General features: G+C 38.2%; 2 protein-coding genes across 3 annotated transcripts; both read left to right on the top strand.

The window, feature by feature from the left end:
- Positions 1-1,387: 1,387 nt before the first annotated feature.
- Positions 1,388-16,384, top strand: dbnla (drebrin-like a). 2 transcript variants are annotated; one of them, XM_067433758.1, is made up of 19 exons: positions 1,388-1,622; positions 1,980-2,035; positions 2,173-2,285; positions 2,372-2,446; positions 3,099-3,245; positions 3,350-3,427; positions 3,509-3,660; positions 8,512-8,566; positions 8,683-8,820; positions 8,925-9,002; positions 9,084-9,235; positions 9,336-9,390; positions 9,495-9,569; positions 11,382-11,490; positions 11,627-11,803; positions 11,888-11,950; positions 12,035-12,147; positions 12,320-12,404; positions 15,761-16,383. In XM_067433758.1, the coding sequence occupies exons 1-19, from the start codon at positions 1,540-1,542 to the stop codon at positions 15,895-15,897; spliced, it is 1,941 nt and encodes a 646-aa protein (XP_067289859.1). In that variant the 5' UTR covers positions 1,388-1,539; the 3' UTR covers positions 15,898-16,383. The 2 variants fall into 2 exon arrangements, with proteins under 2 accessions (XP_067289859.1, XP_067289860.1); XM_067433759.1 differs by lacking the exon at positions 2,372-2,446 and having other exon boundaries at positions 15,761-16,384.
- A 702-nt stretch (positions 16,385-17,086) lies between these two features.
- cox5ba (cytochrome c oxidase subunit 5Ba) lies at positions 17,087-22,458 on the top strand. The gene is made up of 4 exons (XM_067433755.1): positions 17,087-17,243; positions 17,571-17,641; positions 18,538-18,637; positions 22,155-22,458. Exons 1-4 carry the CDS (start codon positions 17,147-17,149, stop codon positions 22,265-22,267), a joined length of 381 nt encoding a protein of 126 aa, XP_067289856.1. The 5' UTR covers positions 17,087-17,146; the 3' UTR covers positions 22,268-22,458.
- Positions 22,459-23,114: the final 656 nt, after the last annotated feature.

Below are 23,114 nucleotides of genomic sequence, written 5' to 3' on the forward strand. Positions count from 1 at the left end.
TGCCTTCATGTGAGAAAATCTGTGATTAATTCATTCAAAGATGATCTTGGCTCAAACTGCACATGTGGTCACACAAACCAGCGAGATTTAATTGCACACATGTGATTTTCTCTGGCATATTATTAATGTGGTTGCAATTCTGAGGTATGCACTGATTTCGAATCCTTCGAGAAGATTGAAGAACTCTGTTAATTTGTTTCAAATGTAGTGTAAAATAATGTTGATTGGAGACCACATGGACAAACCATGTCGTCTTCACTCAAATTTCTTTTTACAATATGATGGCTTAAGATTCTTTCCTGTAAAAACTCTGCTTTTTTTCTTCATTTTGTTTTAATAAGCTGACCACTTGCATAATGAGTCTCCTGACATTATCGAGACAGGGGTCCAAAATCGTGAGAATAGTGACATCGTGCGGTCAAATAAATGCAGCTGTTTTTTTTTTTAGATCCGATGAGCGCCGTTTAGAATAGATTAGAATAGCTATCTAATACATATATGATACAGTAAATGTACAAATGTAATTTAGATACAAAAGCATTTTCAGATACAGTTCCCAAATATGGTTCTATATCCATACCTGTGGTATATAAGTTCTATACCACAGGTTTGGATTTGTTTTTGAATTAGCCTACACGGAGAAAATAACATCTGGCATCTGTACAAAAACGGAGCTGTCAAATCTATAATTGCACGGATACAACAAAGCATAACTCACATAATATGTTGCATTCTTGGCATTGAATTCATCTTAACACTGCTACAATGAATGTAGGCCTATTACATTGTTAATAGGGTACCAGTTTCTCTTGCTCTGTCAGATAGGCACAAACTCTGAAGAAAAGCTTAAGCATTTCATTATGTTTAGTCTATAATTCAAGTGCAGAAATGTATTTGCAGAAATGTGATTTTACTAGTCCAACTAGTTCCACGTGTGACTTTGCTTGAAATGCCTTTAGATTGATCAATGCTGGTAAGTGTGTTCCGCGAACAAATGTGATTCAGTCCAACCGATAGTTTGTAGTGAATTTATAGCAGCAAAAGTCTGAACAACACTGCCATTCATTCAGATTATTTACAATACTGTTTTAACAATAGCACTTTTTTTAACGCAATCTACCAGTTTAAACGAAAGGTTAAACCTAAAATGGCGCGTGGAATACTTTTGATTAAAAATTATCAGTGACTCGTTTTCCGGTTCAAAGAAATGGAAGTGTCCGAACAAACCGATTCGCTAAAACGATTCCCAATGATATAACGATAAACAGAGAAACTGTAATACATTTATTCTTACTAGATATAATGTTTTTTATATCGGTTACATTTTTTTTAATAGTTAGGACTATTAGTTGTTCGGAAAATACAGCTCTTTCTCTTCCTCGTTTCAATTCCCAAAAAAACTCGCCGAACCTGATCTCACCGGACAGGTGCGTTTTTAAAACGACGGAGGACGGTTTACTGGAGGAGGAAGACGGGGTTATGATTGCATCTCCATTAAGTTCTCATCAAGTTCTTGCAAGTTTCATGATAGGCTAGACCATGGCAGTAAACCTGAGTAAAAATGGACCTACCCTCACGGACGCATACAATGAAGTGGTGAACGGAAAAACGGACACAAACTGGTAAGACATCTACGTGTTACAAATCGCAAATCATCAAAATTGATGAATGAATGACAATTAATCAATTTGTATCATATTTATTTTACGGTAGGCTACTGAATATGCTTCATGGCATTCATTATTTTAAAATGATCGAGGTCCTTTAAATCTTTAACATAATATGCAAATTAGGCTACTTTTTTGTTATTACTCATGCGCTCAAAAGATAATAACTGGTTACTTGGGTAATTTTGTGACTATTTTTTTGTGCGTCATGGATATTACTCGAATATAACTTCTTAGTGGTTATCCTCAGTCATTTTGTTAAAGCAGAAGGATCATGCATGCATACAAATGAACCTTATGTGTTGATTATAGGGTGTTGTTCACCTACGAAGGAAACAGTAATGACATTCGGGTTGCAGGGAAGGGAGGTGAGTGATAAGAATGCCAGCAGAGTGATGTCATTCTTTTTTCTTTTCTTTTTGTTCTATTGCATGAGTCAGCAGTCAACAATTTTATGCTGCTTGTTTTTTTCCCCCCGTTTTTTTTTCTTCTAAATGTGCCCTAGATGGTGGGCTTGAAGAAATGGTGGAGGAACTGAACAGCGGTAAAATCATGTACGCCTTCTGTAAAGTGCTGGACCACAGTTCTGGAGTCCCCAAGTTTGTGCTCATCAACTGGGTATGAACAGAATTATGTAAAAAGAATGATGTAAAACTCTTAACTTCCATTATAGAAATAATCTTAGAGCTGCTAATTGGTTTCAGACTGGCGAGGGAGTCAAGGACGTTAGAAAGGGTGTTTGCGCCAATCATGTTCATTCAATGGCCAATTTTCTGAGGGTGAGTGCGAAATGGAGCCTAGAAAAATTAGCATTTAATTTAATTTGTGTTACATTAGGGTACTTATGTAAAGCCATTAGTATGGAAGGTTCTTTTTTTGCCATTGAATAAAAAAATTAAAAAGCTAATTGTAACCTCTCACAATTTAGTCTTTTTCCCTCCTCAGAATTGTGAGATGTTAAAGGGTTGCCTCACCCTTATGTCGTTCCAACCCGTGAAAACTTTTGTTTGTCTTCGGAACACAAATTAAGATCTTTTTCATTTGTGTTCTGAAGATGAACAAAACGTCTTACAGGTTTGGTACGACATGAGGGTGAGAATTTAAATTTTGGGGTGAACTAACACATTTTGCAATTGCAAGAAATAAACTCGAAATTCTGAGAAGAAAAGTTTGAATTGTGAGATAGAAAGATAGTATTAGCTTTTTTGTTCCATGGCAGAAACCCAAAATGTAAAACTGAAATTCTGAGGGGGGAAAAAGAGTTTATAACTTGCAATTGTGCGACATAACCTTGCACATGAGAGAAAAAGGTCAGAATTGTGAGATAAAAAGTCGCAATTACCTTTTGAATTGGTTCATGCCTTGGTGGAAACAAGCTTCCATTCATTAGAGATAGTAGTTCTTCATTTTGAATTTTGTATTTTATAAAAGGGTGCCCATGTGACCATCAACGCTCGATCAGATGATGATGTTGAACCTGCAGCCATCATGGAGAAGGTGTCCAAGGGCTCAGGTGTCAACTACAACATCCACAAAGAATCCAACCAGAACTATAATTCTGAACTTAGTGGACGTGTGGTAAGTGAAGCGATGAGTTATGTTCATACATCATATATATCAAGGTGGATTTGAACATCCGCATGTTTGCCTTCTGAACTACTCTAATGCCTCTGTTCTCACAGGGGTCTGTCTATAAAAAGGTCAGTGCTTTGGCTGAAATCCAAGGTACGAACAGGGAAAACTTCTGGGCTCAGGCTGAGGTGAGGAAACGTCACAAAAAACCCCCAATGCTTTTATATCTCGTCTGCTCTTGACGCGTTCTCTCGCATCTCCTTTATCAGCAAGATGAGAAGAACCGCCGGGAGGAGGAGCGCAGAAAGGCAAATGAGGAGAGGCAGCGTCTGGAGAAAGAACAGAGGGAGCAAGAGGCTAGAGAGGCAGAAGAGCGAGAACGAAGGCGGAGGGAGAGAGAGAAAGAGATCGAGCAACAGAGGCAAGTGATTTTGTGTCTGTCCCATTCATATCATCAATTAGAATCTGCTGTTCAAAAGTTTGGGGTTTAGAAAGATTTTCAAAGTTTTATTTAGCAAGAACACATTCACTGGATTAAATGACAGTAAATTAATTATAATGTGTTTCCATTTCTTCAAAGAATCCAGAAACAAAATGTATCACAGTTTCCAAGAAAATAATAAGCAGCACAACTGTTTTCACCATCGCTAATGATAAGAAATGTTTCTTGAGCACAGCAAATAAGAATGATTTCTGAAGGATCATGTGACACTGTAGACTGGAGTAATGTAACTGGAATACATTATATTTTAAAATATAAAACAGTTATTTCAAATTGTAGTAATATTTCACAATATTACTGTTTTTACTGTATTTTTTATCAGCCTTGGTGAGTATAAGAGACTTCTTTCGAATGCATTAAAAATCTTACCAACCCCCAAACTTTTGAACTGTGTATATCGGTGGTGTCCCATCCTGCTCCTGGCAGGGCCACTGTCCTATATAGGGTGACCAGATGACATTGGCTAAAATTGGGGGGAGGGGCTTTAATAAAATAGATTATAAAAATTATAAAATAGCTTTTATAAAAACATATAAGTCCTGGTGGCCGTTGACAGTTGCTATGGCATCTGTGAACACATTCCAGCTGCTGGGGAGGACAGCGTCGACATTTCTGAAGCGGCAGACACACTGCTCTGTGATGAGTCTGACTGAAAGTGTGCACGGTTTAGATAACGTCTCATGCGGTCTCATGTAAACAGTCCACTAAATCTTTCTATCGGAATAATTGTAATCGGAATGACAAAAAAGTGTGCATGTAAACGTGGCTAATGACGTATTAAAAGGGTGAAACACCACCTCTGTGTACGCTGCTTCTGTAGCACCGGCCACCAACTCGTGGAGCTAAACTTATCGCATTACCGAGCAATAAACACGCTGAAGACAGCAAGATAATAGTTTGTAAACAAGACACAAATCGACATTGGCTTGGTTGTGTTTAAGGGGCGCAGTATAACATGTCTTAATACTTCTTTTTTTTAAAACACTGTATTTTTCTTATGTTTGACCTTTATTCCACACCGCTGTCTCCACTGTCCTTTGAACGGCTCGTTTGCTTCCTGCTTCTATGAAGCCCATCCCTCTGAAAAACGCTATAGTCTTAGATTGGTTAGATGGCCAAATGTAGTTTCATGTATTTTTATTGGCTGAAGTGCCAAGCACAGGTCGTCCGGAAACTCTACGCCAAGTGCTGCCGCTTCCACCATGCGCATCACACGCTGCACGTAGGGCACCAAGTGCTGAGGGGGCACCAGAGAATTCAAAGCCCAGCGTTCAGGAGAGAGCCTCAAAACCAGTGAAGAAAATAGCCTATATCTTATTACCATATATACCCAAATATAAGACAAGGTTTTGTGTCTATTAAGAAAAATATTAAGAAAAATGAGGAGGTTGTCTTATATTCGCGATACAAAATCACATATGACGATAACAAGTTTGACGCTCGCGAGGAGAAATCACAACACATGAGCGCTGCCCACACAAAGAAACTGCGGTAAACATTAAAAATGTTAAGTTTTTATATTTACAACATATGATACAATTAAAGGGGGGGTGAAACACTCAGTTTCAGTCAGTGTCATGTCAATCTTGAGTACCTATAGAGTAGCATTGCATCCTGCATATCTCCGAAAAGTCTTTATTTTTTTAATAATTATATAAGAAAGATGCGCTGTTCCGAGTCTTTCCGAAAAAAGCCGAGCGGGTGGGGGCGTGTCGTGTGAGCGGAGCTAAATAATGACGTGTGCTCGCTGCTGCTATGTTGAGTCGAGTGCGTCGTAAAGCTGTGTCATCCCTAACAGCGAGAAAAAAACTTTATTCAAAATAAAAATATGGCTTTTAATCAGATACAGCCATACATCTATGATCCGGAATCAGACCCAGAGGCTGCAGTTGAACAGGAGCAGCAGCAAAAACGACTAGAGCAGGACGTCTCTATGTGGTACAAGTTATACACTAACTATATAATATGCTTAGCGGCTTGTGTTATTTACATATTTATACTTGAATTATATCGTCGTATTTTTGTCTTTGAAGGTGTACATGTGGGAAGTGCAGTTGTGCACGTGTGTTTGTGTGTTTACGCGTGGTTTGTGTAGACAGTAAGCGGACTAAAAAAAACACAGACATTTGAAGCAGTCTCACTCACCCTTCTAACGTTGGGACTGCTCCATCCTTCAGCATTAGGCGATTGGGAAAATCCGGCGTCGAGCTGGGCCTTGTTTATGAAACAGTCGGCACCGAAATGCAGCGAACAGATATAAACATTCGCGCAACTCAGTTGCTGATCCGGAAAAGCAAATTACATCCACTGTTGCCTTAACGCGGGGTTTTTGGCGAATCTGTGCAGGACTGTCTTGGTCTGGCAACCAAAAACGCACTTTTTTGGTGACATTGTTATGTGCACATCACCTGTCCAGCAGCCTACGAGCCAGCGCTTTGATGGGCGTAGCCTGTTACTTTCGCTCTCTCCCTCTCTCTCTCTCACGCGCTTCCGGTAGAATTGTCCGTACGGCCCATACAAGGAAATTCCGCCCCCATTAACGTCAAAGGGGACGCATGATCTCAAAAAACTTGCCGAAACTTATGACTAACCGGAAGTAGTATTTTTGACAAAGAAATACTCCCATCAAACGTCCACCTTAACTTTTGAAACTTTGTCTATAATTAGTATGGGATTCCAAGTCTTTAACAGTGTAAAAAGATCAGTATGCATGAAACAGCATTTCACCCCCCCTTTAAACAACATCACCAAAATAGTGTTTTCCTGAATACCATCACGACTGAAAATGACACTGATTTGTTTTCATATGTTAGTTCCATAAACAAATGAACAAAGTTACTTACATTTTAGATGCAGTATTGAGTGTTTTTGTTCTATTTCACCAGTGAAAATAGTCTCAAACAAAGATTCTAGGCAACATCCGCGTCTCACATCAACAGTGTGGGTTACTGAATGATTCAGTGTTTGAATGAATCGGTTGAATCAAAGATTCAATAACCTGTTCAGCTCAATCTTGAATAAATTAGCCGTTTGAATGAATTGTTTGAATGAATGACTCACTCATTAAGACTCACCTGCTGCCACCTACTGGTGGTTTAGTTACATGTTTAAACATACGGTACTTTTTAAAGTACTTTCTAAAATGTCTTATTTATCCAAAAATACAAATCTCATAATATTATTTAATGCAGTTGTAATTTTTTAGTGTAAAATATTTAATTTGATTGGTAACAGCCCTATAGCGTCTTATTTTAATTGAATGTATAGATCAAACTTAAGAATATAAGATAAGATTAGGGGGTAAAAATGCCCTTTAAAAAAGGTAAAGTATCACAAATATGCAGATTTCAATATGCCAAAGCTGATTGAACACTGGTGAGAATATTGCTTCAGAATGATATATATTTGCAACTCAAAAAAAATAAAAAAATAAACCTTTTTTCCGACAAGCACATTCTTTAAGTGAATGACCGATTTACTTATCCAAAGGACAAGCACATGAACATGCTTAATGTCGAGCCCTATAATGAATGGTGTTAAAATGTTTTTTCCAATGAAATATCAGTAGAGATTTCAAATAAAATTATTTTGTTGAAAACCAGATTTTTTTCCACAAAAATAAGTCTGGAAAATGGGGGGTCGTCTTATATTCAGGCTCTTCTTATATTTGGTATACGGTAGTTCTGATGTTTTTAAATGTAAAAACCATGTGAACACTCATAAGCTGACCTCAGACAACAGTATAAAAAATTAAAAAAGCCAGTTCATGACACCTTTAAACAGTGTATTAATCAATTAAATAGGAGTTTATACATGCAGTTTGGAAAATGAATGGATGGTTGGATGATTCAGCGACGGCTGCCATCTTCTGGCGAGAAATGGGAATTCATTTGAAGCATGACTCTTACAGTGCATTGTGGGTATTCTCTAGCCATTGAGGGTATATCGGTTGTACATTCGTTATTGCAGTGCATTGTAAGATTGATTTCACTCGATAACGTTTACTTTCAGAGACCACTACAAATGGCTGCTTCCTCAAATAATTCCCTATTTAAGGGTATAGGGGCGATTTCAGAAACGGCATTGTCTTACTATTGGAGGTTCGAGAGTCCATGGCTCTACCATTACAAGCACAACGGCTAACTAAGATACGAAATCGCCCCATATACCCTCAAACAAATAGGGCATTATTTGAGAAAACAGCCATTTGTAGTTGTGTCCGAAACCATAGTGAATGTTATTGAGTACAGCCGTCAGCCGATGACAAGTGTACAGCCGATGTACACACAACAATTGTCTGTGACGTATCTTATATATCTCTTATGTCTTTTTTTCAGCGTAAATATAGATAAATAAAGATTATATAAAAATAGATCAATCCAAAATAAATGTTTAAGAGCAAACATGTTGAAGATTAGCCGATGGGCTGTAAATTAATTAAATGATAAGCCATTTTCCCATAAAAGCAGCTTATTCTGCCTGCATGACATCCATTAAAAATGGCCTCTGGTCTCCTTTCATGTGTACCACAGCATTAGCAGGGTTTTTTTTTGTGCTAACCTTGAAAGCCTGCCTTTAAGATGCTTTGTTACTAGGTAGAATAGAAACTTCCAGAAAGGTGTATTGAGGTAAGTTAGAGCTAAACTCTGCAGGACAGTGACCCTCCAGGACTGAGTTTGGACACCACTGGTGTATATAATTCACCAAATATTTAAATGTTGTTTTGAAAATACGTGTCTACTAAATAACTACCTACTTGGCATCTCACAGGCTTTATGAAAAGAAACAAGAGGCAGCAAATAAAGAACAGGAGCAAAGAAAATGGGTAAAGAAAATTTAAGTAACAAAAATAAACTTACAGCGGGAACAAACTTCCATTCATTAGAGATGGCCATAATACAATTCTTTATTTCAAAATTTGTTTTGTGTATTTTATAAAAGGGTGCCCATGTGAGCATCAATGCTCGGTCAGATGATGATGTTGTACCGGCTGCCATGATGGAGAAGGTCTCAAGCGTCAACTACAACATCCATGATCAATCCAACCAGAAAAAAAATTCTGAACTTAGTGGACGTGTGGTGAGTGAAGCGATGAGTTATGTTCATACCTCATATATATCAAGGTGGATTTGAACATCCGCATGTTTGCCTTCTGAACTACTCTAATGCCTCTGTTCTCACAGGGGTCTGTCTATAAAAAGGTCAGTGCTTTGGCTGAAATCCAAGGTACGAACAGGGAAAACTTCTGGGCTCAGGCTGAGGTGAGGAAACGTCACAAAAAAACCCCAATGCTTTTATATCTCGTCTGCTCTTGACGCGTTCTCTCGCATCTCCTTTATCAGCAAGATGAAAAGAACCGCCGGGAGGAGGAGCGCAGAAAGGCAAATGAGGAGAGGCAGCGTCTGGAGAAAGAACAGAGGGAGCAAGAGGCTAGAGAGGCAGAAGAGCGAGAACGAAGGCGGAGGGAGAGAGAGAAAGAGATCGAGCAACAGAGGCAAGTGATTTTGTGTCTGTCCCATTCATATCATCAATTATTTAAAAGTTGCTTTGGAAATACGTGTCTACTAAATAACTACCTATTTGGTGTCTCACAGGCTTTATGAAAAGAAACAAGAGGCAGCACATAAAGAACAGGCGCAAGGAAAATGGGTAAAATAATGACTTGTTTTTTTCCCTGCAATAAAACTGGACCTTTTAAAATCATATTTTACATATAATGTTATTCACTCTTGATTGCCTCATTTGTTGTTAAGGAGAGAGAGGAGAAGGAACACCAGGCTCCTGTAAAAGCAGGGATATTGCGATCTCAGTCTGTGCAGAAGGCCAATGTGAGTTCACCCTTTGATGAGTCGAAATAAATACAGCACAACAGTGAGCGCCCACAATGTCAGTGTCCTTGGACCTTGAAGACTGTCTCCCATTGATTTTCTCCATAGAGATTTCAGAAGGTTTTTAGTAAAGATTTCTAAGTCATGTACAAATCCTCCAAGATGAATCACTGGTTTGAAGCAAAAAGTATATTAAAATCCTCTGATCACTTGAACTATATTTCCCATGAAGCATTAGGAAAGATAAAAAATATTGACTTTATGTATGTTTTTCTAAGTATAAAAACATATTCTATATACAGTGTGTGTATATATATATATATATATTAGAATATTAGACACACATGTCTGGTTCACTATCTTTGTGGGGACTCTCCATAGACTTAATGGTTTTAATACTGTACAAACCGTATTTTCTATCCCCCTGCCCTACCCCTAAACCCACCCATCACAGGAAACATTCTGCATTTTTACCTTCTCAAAATAACTAATCCTGTATGATTTATAAGACTTTTGAAAAGTGGGGACCGCTGGCTGGTTCCCACAATGTAGGTAATCTCAGGTTTTACTATCCTTATGGGGACATTTGGTCCCCACACTTTAATATAAACAAGGGCACACACACACACACACATACATAAAAGCATAAAAGCACACACATAAAAGCAATAATAAAAGCATTTATTGGGTAGGGTTAGGGATAGGTGTAGGGAGAGCTTTTAGTGTTACTTTACGGCGGCTTCCATTTAATAGTTTAAATAAAAATAATAATTTTCACTGTTATTATTGCATCCTGTTAATGTACAACAATACTGAGGCACAAATAGTATGTAATTGTAAAAATAAAGTATACATGTAATTACTGTTTGCACATATTACAAAGAACTGCTACTTTTATATGGTGTAAATAGAATATCACTATCACTATTTGCACTATTTGCACTTAGTGTAAATATCATCTATCACTAAGAAAATGTTATTTTCACTTAGTTTAAATAGAATCTAGTTGCTATTTACACTTACTCCTGACTTCAGTGTCACATGATCCTTCACAGCTCTTTGTAATATGCTGACGTAGTGCTCAGAACTCAGTTTTTCAGAATTATTTAATAAATATAAAGTTCTAAAAAAAATAGCATTAAAGGGTTAGTTCACCCAAAAATGAAAATTCTGTCATAAATTACTCACCCTCATGTCGTTCCAGACCCTTAAGTCCTTCATTCATCTTCGGAACACAAATTAAGATATTTTTGTTGAAATCCGATGGCTCAGAAAGGCTTTGATTGACACCAATGTCATTTCCTCTCTCAAGACCCATAAAGGCACTAAAGACGGCGTTACAAAGTCCATCTCACTACAGCGGCTCTACAATCATTTTATGAAGTGACGAGAATAGTTTTTGTGCGCAAAAAAACAACAACTAATTAACGACAAAACACTGCTTTTCAACAAAAATATCTTCATTTGTGTTCCGAAGATGAACGGAGGTCTTACGGGTGTCGAACGACATGAGGGTGAGTCATTAATGGCAGAATTTTCAATTTTGGGTGAACTAACCCTTTAATTTGAAAAGGAATTATTTTGAAAGGGTATTAATATCTTTACTGCCACTTTTGATCAATTTAACGCATTCTTCCTGAATATAAGAAAAATCTAACTGAACCTAAAGTTCTTGAAGGAGAAAATGAATAGGATTTTACTTCTGGAATTGTAATATTTTCCTCTATTATATGTTGAAGAGAATGTAAGACCAGACCAGTAAGAAAATAAGGCCATACTGGACATAAAAAAGCACCTTTACCTTTATTTTAGGAGGCGGCATCAATCATCTCTCAGCGTTCCATCAATCCCAGGGAGCTGTTCATGAAGCAGGAGAAAAGCCTGATCAACAGTGAAACACTTTCTTCAGATTCTCGACCAGGTACAAAAGACTCCTATCTAACAGTTCATCACACAGAACATCCGACAAAATCTCATATAAAAAATGCAGTCCCAATGCCATGCAGTTTCAAGCCATACATCTGAATATTCAGATTACTCATGCCTTTTCCCCTCAGGTCAGTTGAGGAGCCCATTTTTATCCCAGCAAGCAGTCGGTGCAGAAAACTCTCCAAGTGAGAGCCGGTCTCAGCCCTTATCTCCAGTCCGCCCTGCGGCAGCCACCGCGGTTTCGCATGTACCAGCTTCCTTGTCTCCTGTGCGAGAAACACAGACTTTACCTGTAAAAAAAGCAGGTGAATAAAAGCAAGATTCCTTCATTTCTCTAGTTTAACATTATATGTCATTAAGTTATAAGTTGCCTTATTTCTGTCTTTTAGACCCCTTCTATGATGATCCATTTGTATCTGAACAAGCCGAGGGATCTGAAGATGAATGGGATGGTATATATTCTCTCAACAAAGCTTATGAACGCCAGTCAGTCATATGTATGCCTGAAATCTGACTTACTGTGTATCCTGGTGCAGATTCAGATGAGGAGGGATTAAGCCCCGCTGCCGGGAACCAACAAGATGAAGATAAAAACAGCATCTACGCGAACGTCCCCTCACATCAAAGTCTTTATGAGAACATTAACCAGGTTGGTACCTTGTCATATCCAAATCATGCAACTATGACTTTTAAGGACATTTTTGAGAACAATTTTCTCTAGGAATAATAATGATTTAACTGGGTTTAAGATTTTGTGTGTTATAATAAATGGTTGTGTCACCTAATTGCCATTATTTATCCTATTATCCTATTATTTGAAGGATTTCCAAACCCCTACAGGGGGAGATGAGGAGACAGGCGATAACCCAAACATCTGTGCAAGGGCACTATATGACTACCAAGCTGGTGAGTGCTTGAATTGTGCTGTATTATCTAAAGATTCATGCAATTCATTGTCAATATGCAGTACATTCTTGATCTCTGCAATGAGCTGTAATAGCTGGAACTATTGTACTGATGACACTATATGTATATATACTCACCTAAAGGATTATTACGAACACCTGTTCAATTTCTCATTAATGCAATTATCTAATTAACCAATCACATGGCAGTTGCTTCAATGCATTTAGGGGTGTGGTCCTGGTCAAGACAATCTCCTGAACTCCAAACTGAATGTCAGAATGGGAGAGAAATTTTGAGCGTGGCATGGTTTGTGTGTAGCCTGACAAGCCAGACCCACATCAAGATGTTTGGTCTGGAAACTCACCATTGACATTGACAGGACTCAATCCAAAGGGGCGGGATAAACGGTTGTCTTTCAAACTCCCTCTGCATGGCATGCACGCAACTGGATAGTGCTACAACCAACCAGAGCTAGTTCAAAGATTAAACTTTCTCCGAACACATCTTCCCTTCTTAAGAATGACTTCAGCGCCATTCTTTGTTCTTTTCTCAGAGAAAAGCTTAATTCCAAGTCTTCCAGAGTCGCGGTCAAAGCTGATTTGAAAGACCGCCGTTCGCCAGTTTCTGTGTTTAGTAGAAGAAGCACGCAAGCGCAACTCGTCCATCATTATGTTAAGCCCCGCCCACCGACTCTATACACAATGTGATTGGCCCGACCAGAGTTTGCCGTTTACAGCTCAGACGTGTATTGAGAATTGCTAGACGACACTCGCGGGCAGATTAGATTTGCTGCAACCAGGGTGCGTCTAGATTTCTAGGCTAGGTTGTTGGTGCCAGACGGGCCAATCTAAATATTTCACAATCTGCTCAGTTACTGGGATTTTCACGCACAACCATTTCTAGGGTTTACAAAGAATGGTGTGAAAAGGGAAAAACATCTAGTATGTGGGCGAAAATGCCTTGTTGATGCTAGAGGTCAGAGGAGAATGGGCCGACTGATTCAAGCTGAGAGAAGAGCAACTTTGACTGAAATAACCACTCGTTACAACCGAGGTATGCAGCAAATCATTTGTGAAGCCACAACCTTGAGGCGAATGGGCTACAACAGCAGAAGACTCCACCGAGTACCACTCATCTCCACTACAAATAGGTAAAAGAGGCTACAATTTGCACTAGCTCACCAAAATTGGACAGTTGAAGACTGGAAAAATGTTGCCTGGTCTGATGAGTTTCAATTTCTGTTGAGACATTCAGATAGTAGAGTCAGAATTTGGCGTAAACAGAATAAGAAACATGGATCCATAATGCCTTGTTACCACTGTGAAGGCTGGTGGTGATGGTGTAATGGTGTGGGGGATGTTTTCTTGGCACACTTCAGGCCCTTAGTGCCAATTGGGCATTGTTTAAATGCCATGGCCTACCTGAGCATTGTTTCTGACCATGTCCATCCCTTTATGACCACCATGTACCCATCCTCTGATGGCTACTTCCAGCAGGATAATGCACCATGTCAGAAAGCTCAAATCATTTAAAATTGATTTCTTGAACATGACAATGAGTTCACTGTACTAAAATGGCCCCCCACAGTCACTAGATCTCAACCCAATACAGCATCTTTGGGATGTGGTGGAAGGGGAGCTTCGTGTATTTTTGCCCATTCATCTTTAGCGATGAGCTCCACCTCTTTCAGGTTGGAGGGTCTCTTTGCCATCACCCTGATCTTTAGCTCATTCTACAGATTCTCAATGGGATTTAAGTCAGGACTCTGGCTGGGCAACTGCAAAACGTTAATGTTTTTGTCTGCTAACCATTTCTTCACCACTTTTGCTGTGTGTTTTGGGTCATTGTCGTGCTGAAATGTGCACTGGTGCCTAAGGCCAAGTTTCTTCGCAGACTGCCTGATGTTGTTGTTGAGAATTTTGATGTATTGCTCCTTTTTCACAGTGCCGTTAAATGTGATTAGGTTCCCTGGGCCATCGGCTGAAAAACACCCCCAAAACATCAGGCTGCCACCACCATGTTTGACAGTGGAGATGGTGTTCTTAGGATTGAAGGCTTCTTCCTTTTTATGCCAAATGAAGGGTGCATCATTGTAGCCAAACAATTCAATTTTTGTTTCATCTGATCATAAAACAGAAGACCAGAAGTCTTCTTCTTTGTCCAGATGAGAATTTGCAATGGCCAAGCGGGCTTTTGTGTGCCTTATCTTTAGAAGTGGTGTCTTCCTTCATCTGCGTCCTTTGAACCCAGCGGTGTGCAGTGTCCGTTGGACTGTCTGCCTTGATGTTGCCACTAACAGAGCCCAGATTCATCAGGATGGCCTGTGTGGTGATACCTCTCTCGATATCCTCGTGGCCAGCATAGGTGTCACTTTTGGCTTCCGAACACATCCTCTGAGATTTTTAACAGTGTGGAACATCTTGTATTTTTTAATAGTACTTTGCACTGTAGCCACTGGAACTTCAAAATATTTAGATATGGTCTTATAGCACTTTCCTGAGTTGTGAGTAGCCACAATGCGCAGCCGCAGGTTCTCAGTGTGCTCCTTTGTCTTAGCCATGACTGTCTACAAACCGACAGCGACAGCAGAGAGCTTCTGTTTTTCACCTGCTGAGTTGATTAAAACAAGTTTTCCCAATGAATTAGGCTAATTAGGATGCTTTAGAACAGCTTGGAGTGTTTGAAATGGTATATACCTTTGCATTTTTTCCATAGACTGTGATTATATTTATAACATATGATACTTTTAAGCAACATTATTAAATGAATCAGCTGTTTAAACATATATTTTGAATAAAATACTCAATAGGCCCTAGTTTAACAATCTGAGCACATGGTCTATTAATCTTTTTAACATTTCTTATTTTTATATTCCAAAAATATATATAATTATAATTTTTTAATGCAGTTGGAATTTCTAAGTATACATGATTTGATTTAATTAGTTAAAAATTGGTTTCTTGAACATGACAATGAGTTCACTGTAGAGCCCTGCATTTAAACTCATTGTCATGTTTAAGAAACCAATTTTAAAATTCCCTTAATAAAGGTAAAATAAAACTGATAAATATTAAAAATATGCAGATTTAAATATGTCAGCGCTGATAGATTAAATTAAATTAAATTCACAAGAAAAAAAAAAAAAAAAAAAAATATATATATATATATATATATATATATATATATATATATATATATATTGGGGAAGTGAATGGCTGATCACAGGATCACAAGGCTTAATGTCAAGCCCTGTGTGTGTTTATATATATATATTTTATATTCCATACTTTCTTTTAATCAATGAAAATGTGGTATTGAAAACATAAATTTATGTGTTATATTTTCTTCCCATTTAGCGGATGACACAGAGATCTCCTTTGACCCGGATGATATTATCTCAGGGATCGAGATGATAGATGAGGGCTGGTGGAGGGGTTACAGTCCTGACGGTCACTATGGAATGTTTCCTGCTAATTATGTGGAGCTGTTTTAAGTCTACAGTAACCGATCAGATGCAGCGCTATGTGACGAAATGATTGTGGTTTGTTGGTGTACTTTAATGATGCTATTGGGCATTTGTAAAATCAGATATCTTAAATTTCTACTTTATCTAAATAATGTTCAATACATTTTTTATGCCTTTTATGTTTTTTTTTTAAATGTTGATTCAAATAAGACAATCAAACAAAGCAAAGAATATAAATTAAAATATTCCAATACATAACTTAATTACTTTCACAAACATTTACCACGATAATTACAGTTTTTACTAAAATTACAGTTCATAGTACAGTACTTTGTATACATTATTTGTCAAAAGCATGAAATATATATAAAAATAGGTAATATTTTGTTACTACATCATAACTGTGATGATTTTGCATTAGCCACTATGGAATTAAAAAAACATTAAAGATGTTTTTTTTAAAGGACATCTCAAATTATTTGTACAGTAACAATAACTGTAGCAATGGAATGAAATTTGGACAAAACTACAAATAAAACTTATCATTTTTGTATCCAAGGCTTTTCTGTCCAACACACACACACACATGCACGCACGCACGCACGCACACGCACACGCACACACACACAGGAGCTGGTCATATAATTAGAATATCATCAAAAAGTGTATTTATTTCTCTAATTCCATTCATAACACCATTCCCGCCGTTAGCCGTCTTGATGCCCTAAGCGTCATTACTTTATGATGCCCGCGACTGTGGGGCTGAGAGAATTTTCTTGTAGTATAAGATGTGGTAGAAAAAAGTGATTGTGATATATATATATATATATATATATATATATATATATATATATATATATATATATATATATATATATATATATATATATATATCAGTATGTATTCTGGTCTCAAAGCTGTCAAACTAAATAACTGTCAAACTTACATAAAACATATATATCAGTATGTATTCAGTATGTATTCTGGTCTCAAAGCTGTCAAACTAAATAACTGTCAAACTTACATAAAACAAGTTTCATAGATGAGGATAAATTCATCCAGAAATTCTGTCGTATGTTGATCCAAACACATGCTGACCATTTTCCTCAGATAAAGTGAGTTTTGATGAATATTTAAGTAGTTATTTTATATATATTCACACCACAGGGTATGGAATACATATGTTGATGACGTCTAACGCACGCGACGCGATGTTACATAAGCGCCTCTTTGACGTCATCAGCCTGATTCTGGTGGTTTTGGGGAAGAGGAAGACATGGCTGCAAGGTTACTGCTGAGAACCGCCGTACGGGCCGCGACGACCTGCAGGCCGTCTCCAGTGGTCGCTCTGAGCAGAGGGATGGCGGCGGGAGGTCAGTCTTTTATCTCGGGCTGTTTTTAAGAGACAAAACGAGCCACAGCATCATTTGAGAGTCAGTTTGAACGCGTGCCAAGGACGCGATGCCTTCTGCGGAGGTCGATGCTCTCACCGCACCGGCAGTTTAAACAGGAAAACATTTGTTTAGTTACGATTCATCATGGACTATTATAAGATATTGTGTTGTTTTTATGATTTTAATATGCGTTATAGAGATATATATGTGCAGTTTGAAAAAAAAATCACATGAATGTTATATTGATAATTAGCAGAAGTGGCTAAGATCGGTAAGTCGAAACATAAATATGACTCTTTTCCGCAGGTATTCCCTCTGATGAAGAGCAGGCGACTGGACTCGAGAAGAAGATTATGCATGCTCTGAAAACAGGCTCAGTATGTATTCTGGTCTCAAAGCTGTCAAGCTAAATGTCGTTTATGCTTACATAAAACATAAGTTTCGTAGATGAGGATAAATTCATCCAGAAATGTTGATTCAAACACATGCTGCTGATCATTTCCCTCAGATAAAGAGCGTTTTGATGAATAGTTACGTAGTTATTTTAATGCAACAACTTAAAGGGTTTAAACAACTTAAAATACATAATCTTTCAAATATGGTGCATTTCGATGGTCTCATGTTATGTTCAATGTCATTATGAAAGTACATTATGGTTCTCATGAACTTGAAGACATTGTGACAAAATGTCATTGATATTGAAATTAAGTGACATGACACTTAATTGACACTTAATTTTTGTCCTCTGCATTTAACCAATCCAAGTTAGTGCACATACATTAGGAGCAGTGGTTAGTAAACTCACACAATGCAAGCGATTGGGAGGTAAGGGCACCTGAGTCATTTCCTGACCGTACTGAGAATCGAAATGCAACCTTCAGGTTTCAAGTCCAACTCTCTAACCTTTTGGCCATAACTGCCCACCAAGACTGGCGCCATATTTGGTATGAACATGGCATACATTTATGTTAAAATAAAATTAATTTATATTCCTTGTATAGAAAATAGCCACATTTAAGTACTTTTTTTGTGTTTAATAAAAAAGTATATTATCATATATATTTGAAACGACATGAGAAATGGTTATTTTACAAATTAGTTTTTTCTTATTTACTTCTATGCATTCAGCAGATGCTTCTATCCAAAGCAACTTTCATTGAATTCAAGATATACTGTACATTTTATTAGGTCATGCATTACCTGGGAATCAAATCCATGAACTTGGTGTTGCCAACAGCATTTTTATCTTACATATTTTTCTTACATCTCCCAGGATCCTTACAGCATGCTGAAGCCCAAGGAGTACGCAGGGTCAAAGTCAGACCCCCATCTTGTACCTTCCATCACCAACAAAAGAGTTGTTGGCTGTGTCTGTAAGTTAAAACCTAGACCAAGGATGGGGAACTTCGGTCCAGGAGGGCCACTGTCCTGCAGAGTTGAGCTCCAATCCTGATCAATCACCCGCTTTACCCTCATCCACTATTCCCTAGATTACTCCTCTAATATAGTTCACTTGAAAGAGTGAATGAATTCGGACACAGAGGCTGCTGTCCCAATTCGCATACCATCCATACTAAATAGTATTTGAAAATAGAATTAGTATGTCCCAAACCGTAGTATGCTGAAAAGAGTATTCCAAAGATACCCAGATGGTTTACTATTTCCGGTCAGAATTTGAAGTGCGGATCGAAGCGCACTCTAATGGCTGATATTGCCAAAACCCATTGTGAGAAGTACAAACGCGGATAAAAAGTGTTACAAAACTACAAACATGACAGATGTGCGAGTCCGATGGTTATTAGAAAGGTTTAGATAAAGGTTTGAGACGAGTGATCAATTATAAGCATTTAACTTGACGAAAATATATTTATTCAGTGCTATCTACTTTATATTTCACCATTCAGCAGCATTGTGAACTTTTGTAATGATACGTTTGGGCATTAACTTGATAACTATGCACATTATATTTAAACTGCAAACACACTAGGAGAGTCTGCATTAAAGACCCACAAATGGCAGATCAACGTGCGGCTACATTTCTCTCCGATACGGTAGGAAATTAAACTAAATGTGGAGGATTTGAACTGTGACGATGATTGACAGAGCAGTTTAAACAGTGACGGGATGCATGTAACTAAGTGACAGAGTCCGTTAAAGATGATGAAGAAGTATGTCCCGAAGCTTGCATACTTTTCTGCTACACATTTAAAAGTATGTACTTTTTCTTCACAAAAAGAGTACATACTTTTAGGAGGTAGTATAAGTAGGCGAATTGGGACGCAGGGATAGTTTGTGCTTTGCGGTCTAATAGTTATTTGAAACTTTGCAAACTGGCAGCTCCAGTAGTAAGGAAAAGAAAACTATGTATAAACCTTCAGTTATTAAAGGGGTGGTTGCATGCAATTTCACTTTTTTAACTTTAGTTAGTGTGTAATGTTGCTGCTTGAGCATAAACAGTATCTGCAGAGTTACAGCTCTGAAAGTTCAATGCAAACGGAGATATTGTCTTTTAAAGTTACGGCAGTTTATTGCCTACAAAAACAGCCGGTTTGGACTACAACAAGCTTCTTCCTGGTTGGTGACATCATAAGCCCCGTTTCCACCAAAATTATCCGTAACAATTTGTACCAGGAACTTTTTTACAGGAACTTTTCTCCCCCCCCAGACCTGCAACTGTCTGCGTTTCCACCGCGATCTAACGTTCCGTGAAGATTAGGCAAATTAGTCCGGTGATGTAGGACTGCGCGCGACTGCTCCTCCAAGTCAGTGACGGACAGTAATAATTTTTGCGTGACTGCAAAAATGAACAAAAAATTATGACATTTTTTGTACCGATTGAAAGAATTAGTGGACTGTTTACTGAACGTTATCTAAACCGATCTGGTGTTTACATGTGATGACTTTCAATCGCAATCATTTTGTCACATGCAGTTTGTCTGCCGACATCAAAAATGTCAACGCTGTTTTCTCCAGCAGCTGGAATGTGTTAACTGTAGCCATAGCAACTCTTAACGGCCACCAGGACTAATGCAGTATTATATAAGCTATTTATCTGTTGTAAAGTGTAATAATCATCTCAGAAAAAAAAAAAAATCTTCTGTCAGGCGCAGTTAAAGTAAAAACTGCCCGGGGCAATATACGCTGTGTCATTATTCCAACATTATCTTCATAACTTACGAAATAAAAAGTTTACCCCTCAGAAAAATTAGCTTTCCTCTCTTGTCAACATGAGCGCGCCGCGTGCTGTCACGTCATGTAAGGACACACACTTAAAAGTAATCGGTCAGGTCGTTTACATGGTGAAAAATAGACCGTAAAAAAATGAATAACGAGTATGGAAGAGATTCAAGCTGTGCTGCTTTTGCTGGTTATGTATAACGTTAGGTTTACTAAAGAGGTAATCAGTAACGACAGAAAAGAGCAGCATATTCAGAAAGCTTGTAAAGCTAGATTTAAAATGACAATGTATATTATTATCAGCTATTACGGACATTGAACGTGAGATGGCTGAGACGAACGCGCGCCATCAGACAGAGAGAGCAAGACTGATATTTACTGAACGTAGACCAAACCTCGCAAAATAATTTTAAAAATGCCGGTTGAAATAAAGTGCTGCATGAGCTAAACCAATCAGCATGTTCAGCGCCCAAGTCCCGCCCTTGAAAGTTCCTGAACTTTGAAAAAGTACTACTTCGCGAGCAGGGCCGTTTGGAGGGGGAAATATTTACCCGGAACTTCATTTAGACCCTGGTTCCTGCGGTCTAAACACACCGAGTACCACCCAAAGTTCCTGGTTCCTGGGTAAAGTTCTTGCGGTGAAAACGGGGCTATAAACCCTTTCTAGTCACCGCAGATGTGACTTTTGCCCGTAATGGTAAGGGGCGTGGCGTTTCCGGACAACCTGTGCTTGGCACTTCAGCCAATAAAAATACATGAAACTACATTTGGCCATCTAACCAATCTAAGACCATTGCGTTTTTCAGAGGGATGGGCTTCATAGAAGCAGGAAGCAAACGAGCCTTTCAAAGGACAGTGGAGACAGCGGTGTGGAATAAAGGTTAAATATTAGAAAAATATGGCGTTTACAAAAAAAAGTATTAAGACATGTTATACTGCGCCCCATAAACAATACCAAGCCTAGAAAAATGCTACGGAAGCACCCCTTTAAACAATGTAATAAATAAAAGGTATTCATACCTGTATGATATTACGCTGTACCCACATGGGACCATTTTGTGAAATGAATGGATGATTCAGCTGCAGGCGACATCTGGCGAGATGCGGGAAATCATTTGGTATGAACCTCACAGTGCATTGTGGGTATTCTAAAGCCATTGAGTATACATCAGTTGTACACTCGTTATTGTTGTGCATTGTGGGGTTGAATATGTGCACTCAATGTCGTTCACTATGGTTTTGGCTGTTCCTTCAAATAGTAGCCTATTATTAAAGCCTATTAGCCTGACTACTATTTTTCAAGTGGCGCACTATGTATTTATGTGTGTCGTTTCTCGTTTCTAAATTTGATATGGTTGTTCTTCACTGTCAGAATCTGATAGCCCCTCCCCCTCCTCTATGTAATTAAAGCTGCAACAGTTGTCTAGTGTCCAACGTTCCACACTTAGTTACCCCCGTTGGTGTAGTGCATCGTCCTGGTCTTTAAAGTGTACTTTTTCTATGTGGAACACACTACTTGCACTATTTATACTGTAAACGTCATATGCACAAGTATGCAAATTTGGAAGCATCTATTGATTAGCTTGTGCAGGTGTGTTTGATTAGGGTCGGAGCCCTCCAGGACTGAAGCTGCCAATCTCTGTGCTAGACACTTCACATTATAGTTCTTTTTGTTCAAGTTTGTATTAAGCTCATGCTTGTGTGTCTGTCTAGGTGAGGAGGACAACACCGCTGTGGTGTGGTTCTGGCTCCACGAGGGTGAGCCCCAGCGCTGTCCCTCATGCGGCTCTCATTACAAGCTCGTGCCGCACGAGCTGCCTCACTGAGCCAATGCGTCACTTCTCAGAATTCCAGAGACGTCGTGACCTCATTCATGTTTGTCTTTTTGCAAAGTACAGGGGATGTAACCTGTCCTCCTGATGTGGGACGCAATGCTTTAGCAAACAATATCCGTAAATTATTGGAGTGTACATTTTGCACTTGGTCCGGTTACACCTAATAAACATGCTTACTCTGACTATGCCTGCTGTATTTTAATTTAGGTTCATTAAAATCTCTGTGGACACACTTGACTGGATTAGTTTCTGGTGACCTTTAAAAGCCTTCAAATTAAATGTCGACAAATATGTACTCTGCCTTTTGTATAAATGTTTACAAAACTTTTTTTATTTAATTTGATTTAAGAATACTTAACAGTTGTCATTTTAATTGTAGTATTCCATAGTAATTTGAAGAGTTTCTTCTAAAATTTATATTAAATAATGAAAACATTCATAATAGTCTTAGATTTGGTTTACAATGACAATAAAAAGTCTAAACTTTTGACTAGGCTGGCAGTTAGTGTAATTTATTTTTTGACTATAGCTTCCTCTTTGAATTATGAGATATTTGTATTGTAGTTTCATCCTTTAGGAAGTTGATTCACGACTACTAGTTTTAATCTATTCTTTGCGTGTACATTAATCTGCCTAAATTCTGTCATATGGTTTGCCATATAGTGGTCTAGCCTTAGGAAGTTTAGCTGTTTGTTTCTGTTTTTGTGCTTTCTTCCTCTGTCCACAAGGGGTCACTTGTTTGTAAGAATGAGAATTGAAGAATGCAAACGCGGGTGCTGTTAAACAATATTATGCAGTTTGTAATTTCTCTGTTCATACATTGCCTCAAATATTCAAG

Source organism: Pseudorasbora parva, chromosome 23 (assembly GCF_024679245.1).
Source record: "Pseudorasbora parva isolate DD20220531a chromosome 23, ASM2467924v1, whole genome shotgun sequence".
Classification (NCBI taxonomy): Eukaryota; Metazoa; Chordata; class Actinopteri; order Cypriniformes; family Gobionidae; genus Pseudorasbora; species Pseudorasbora parva.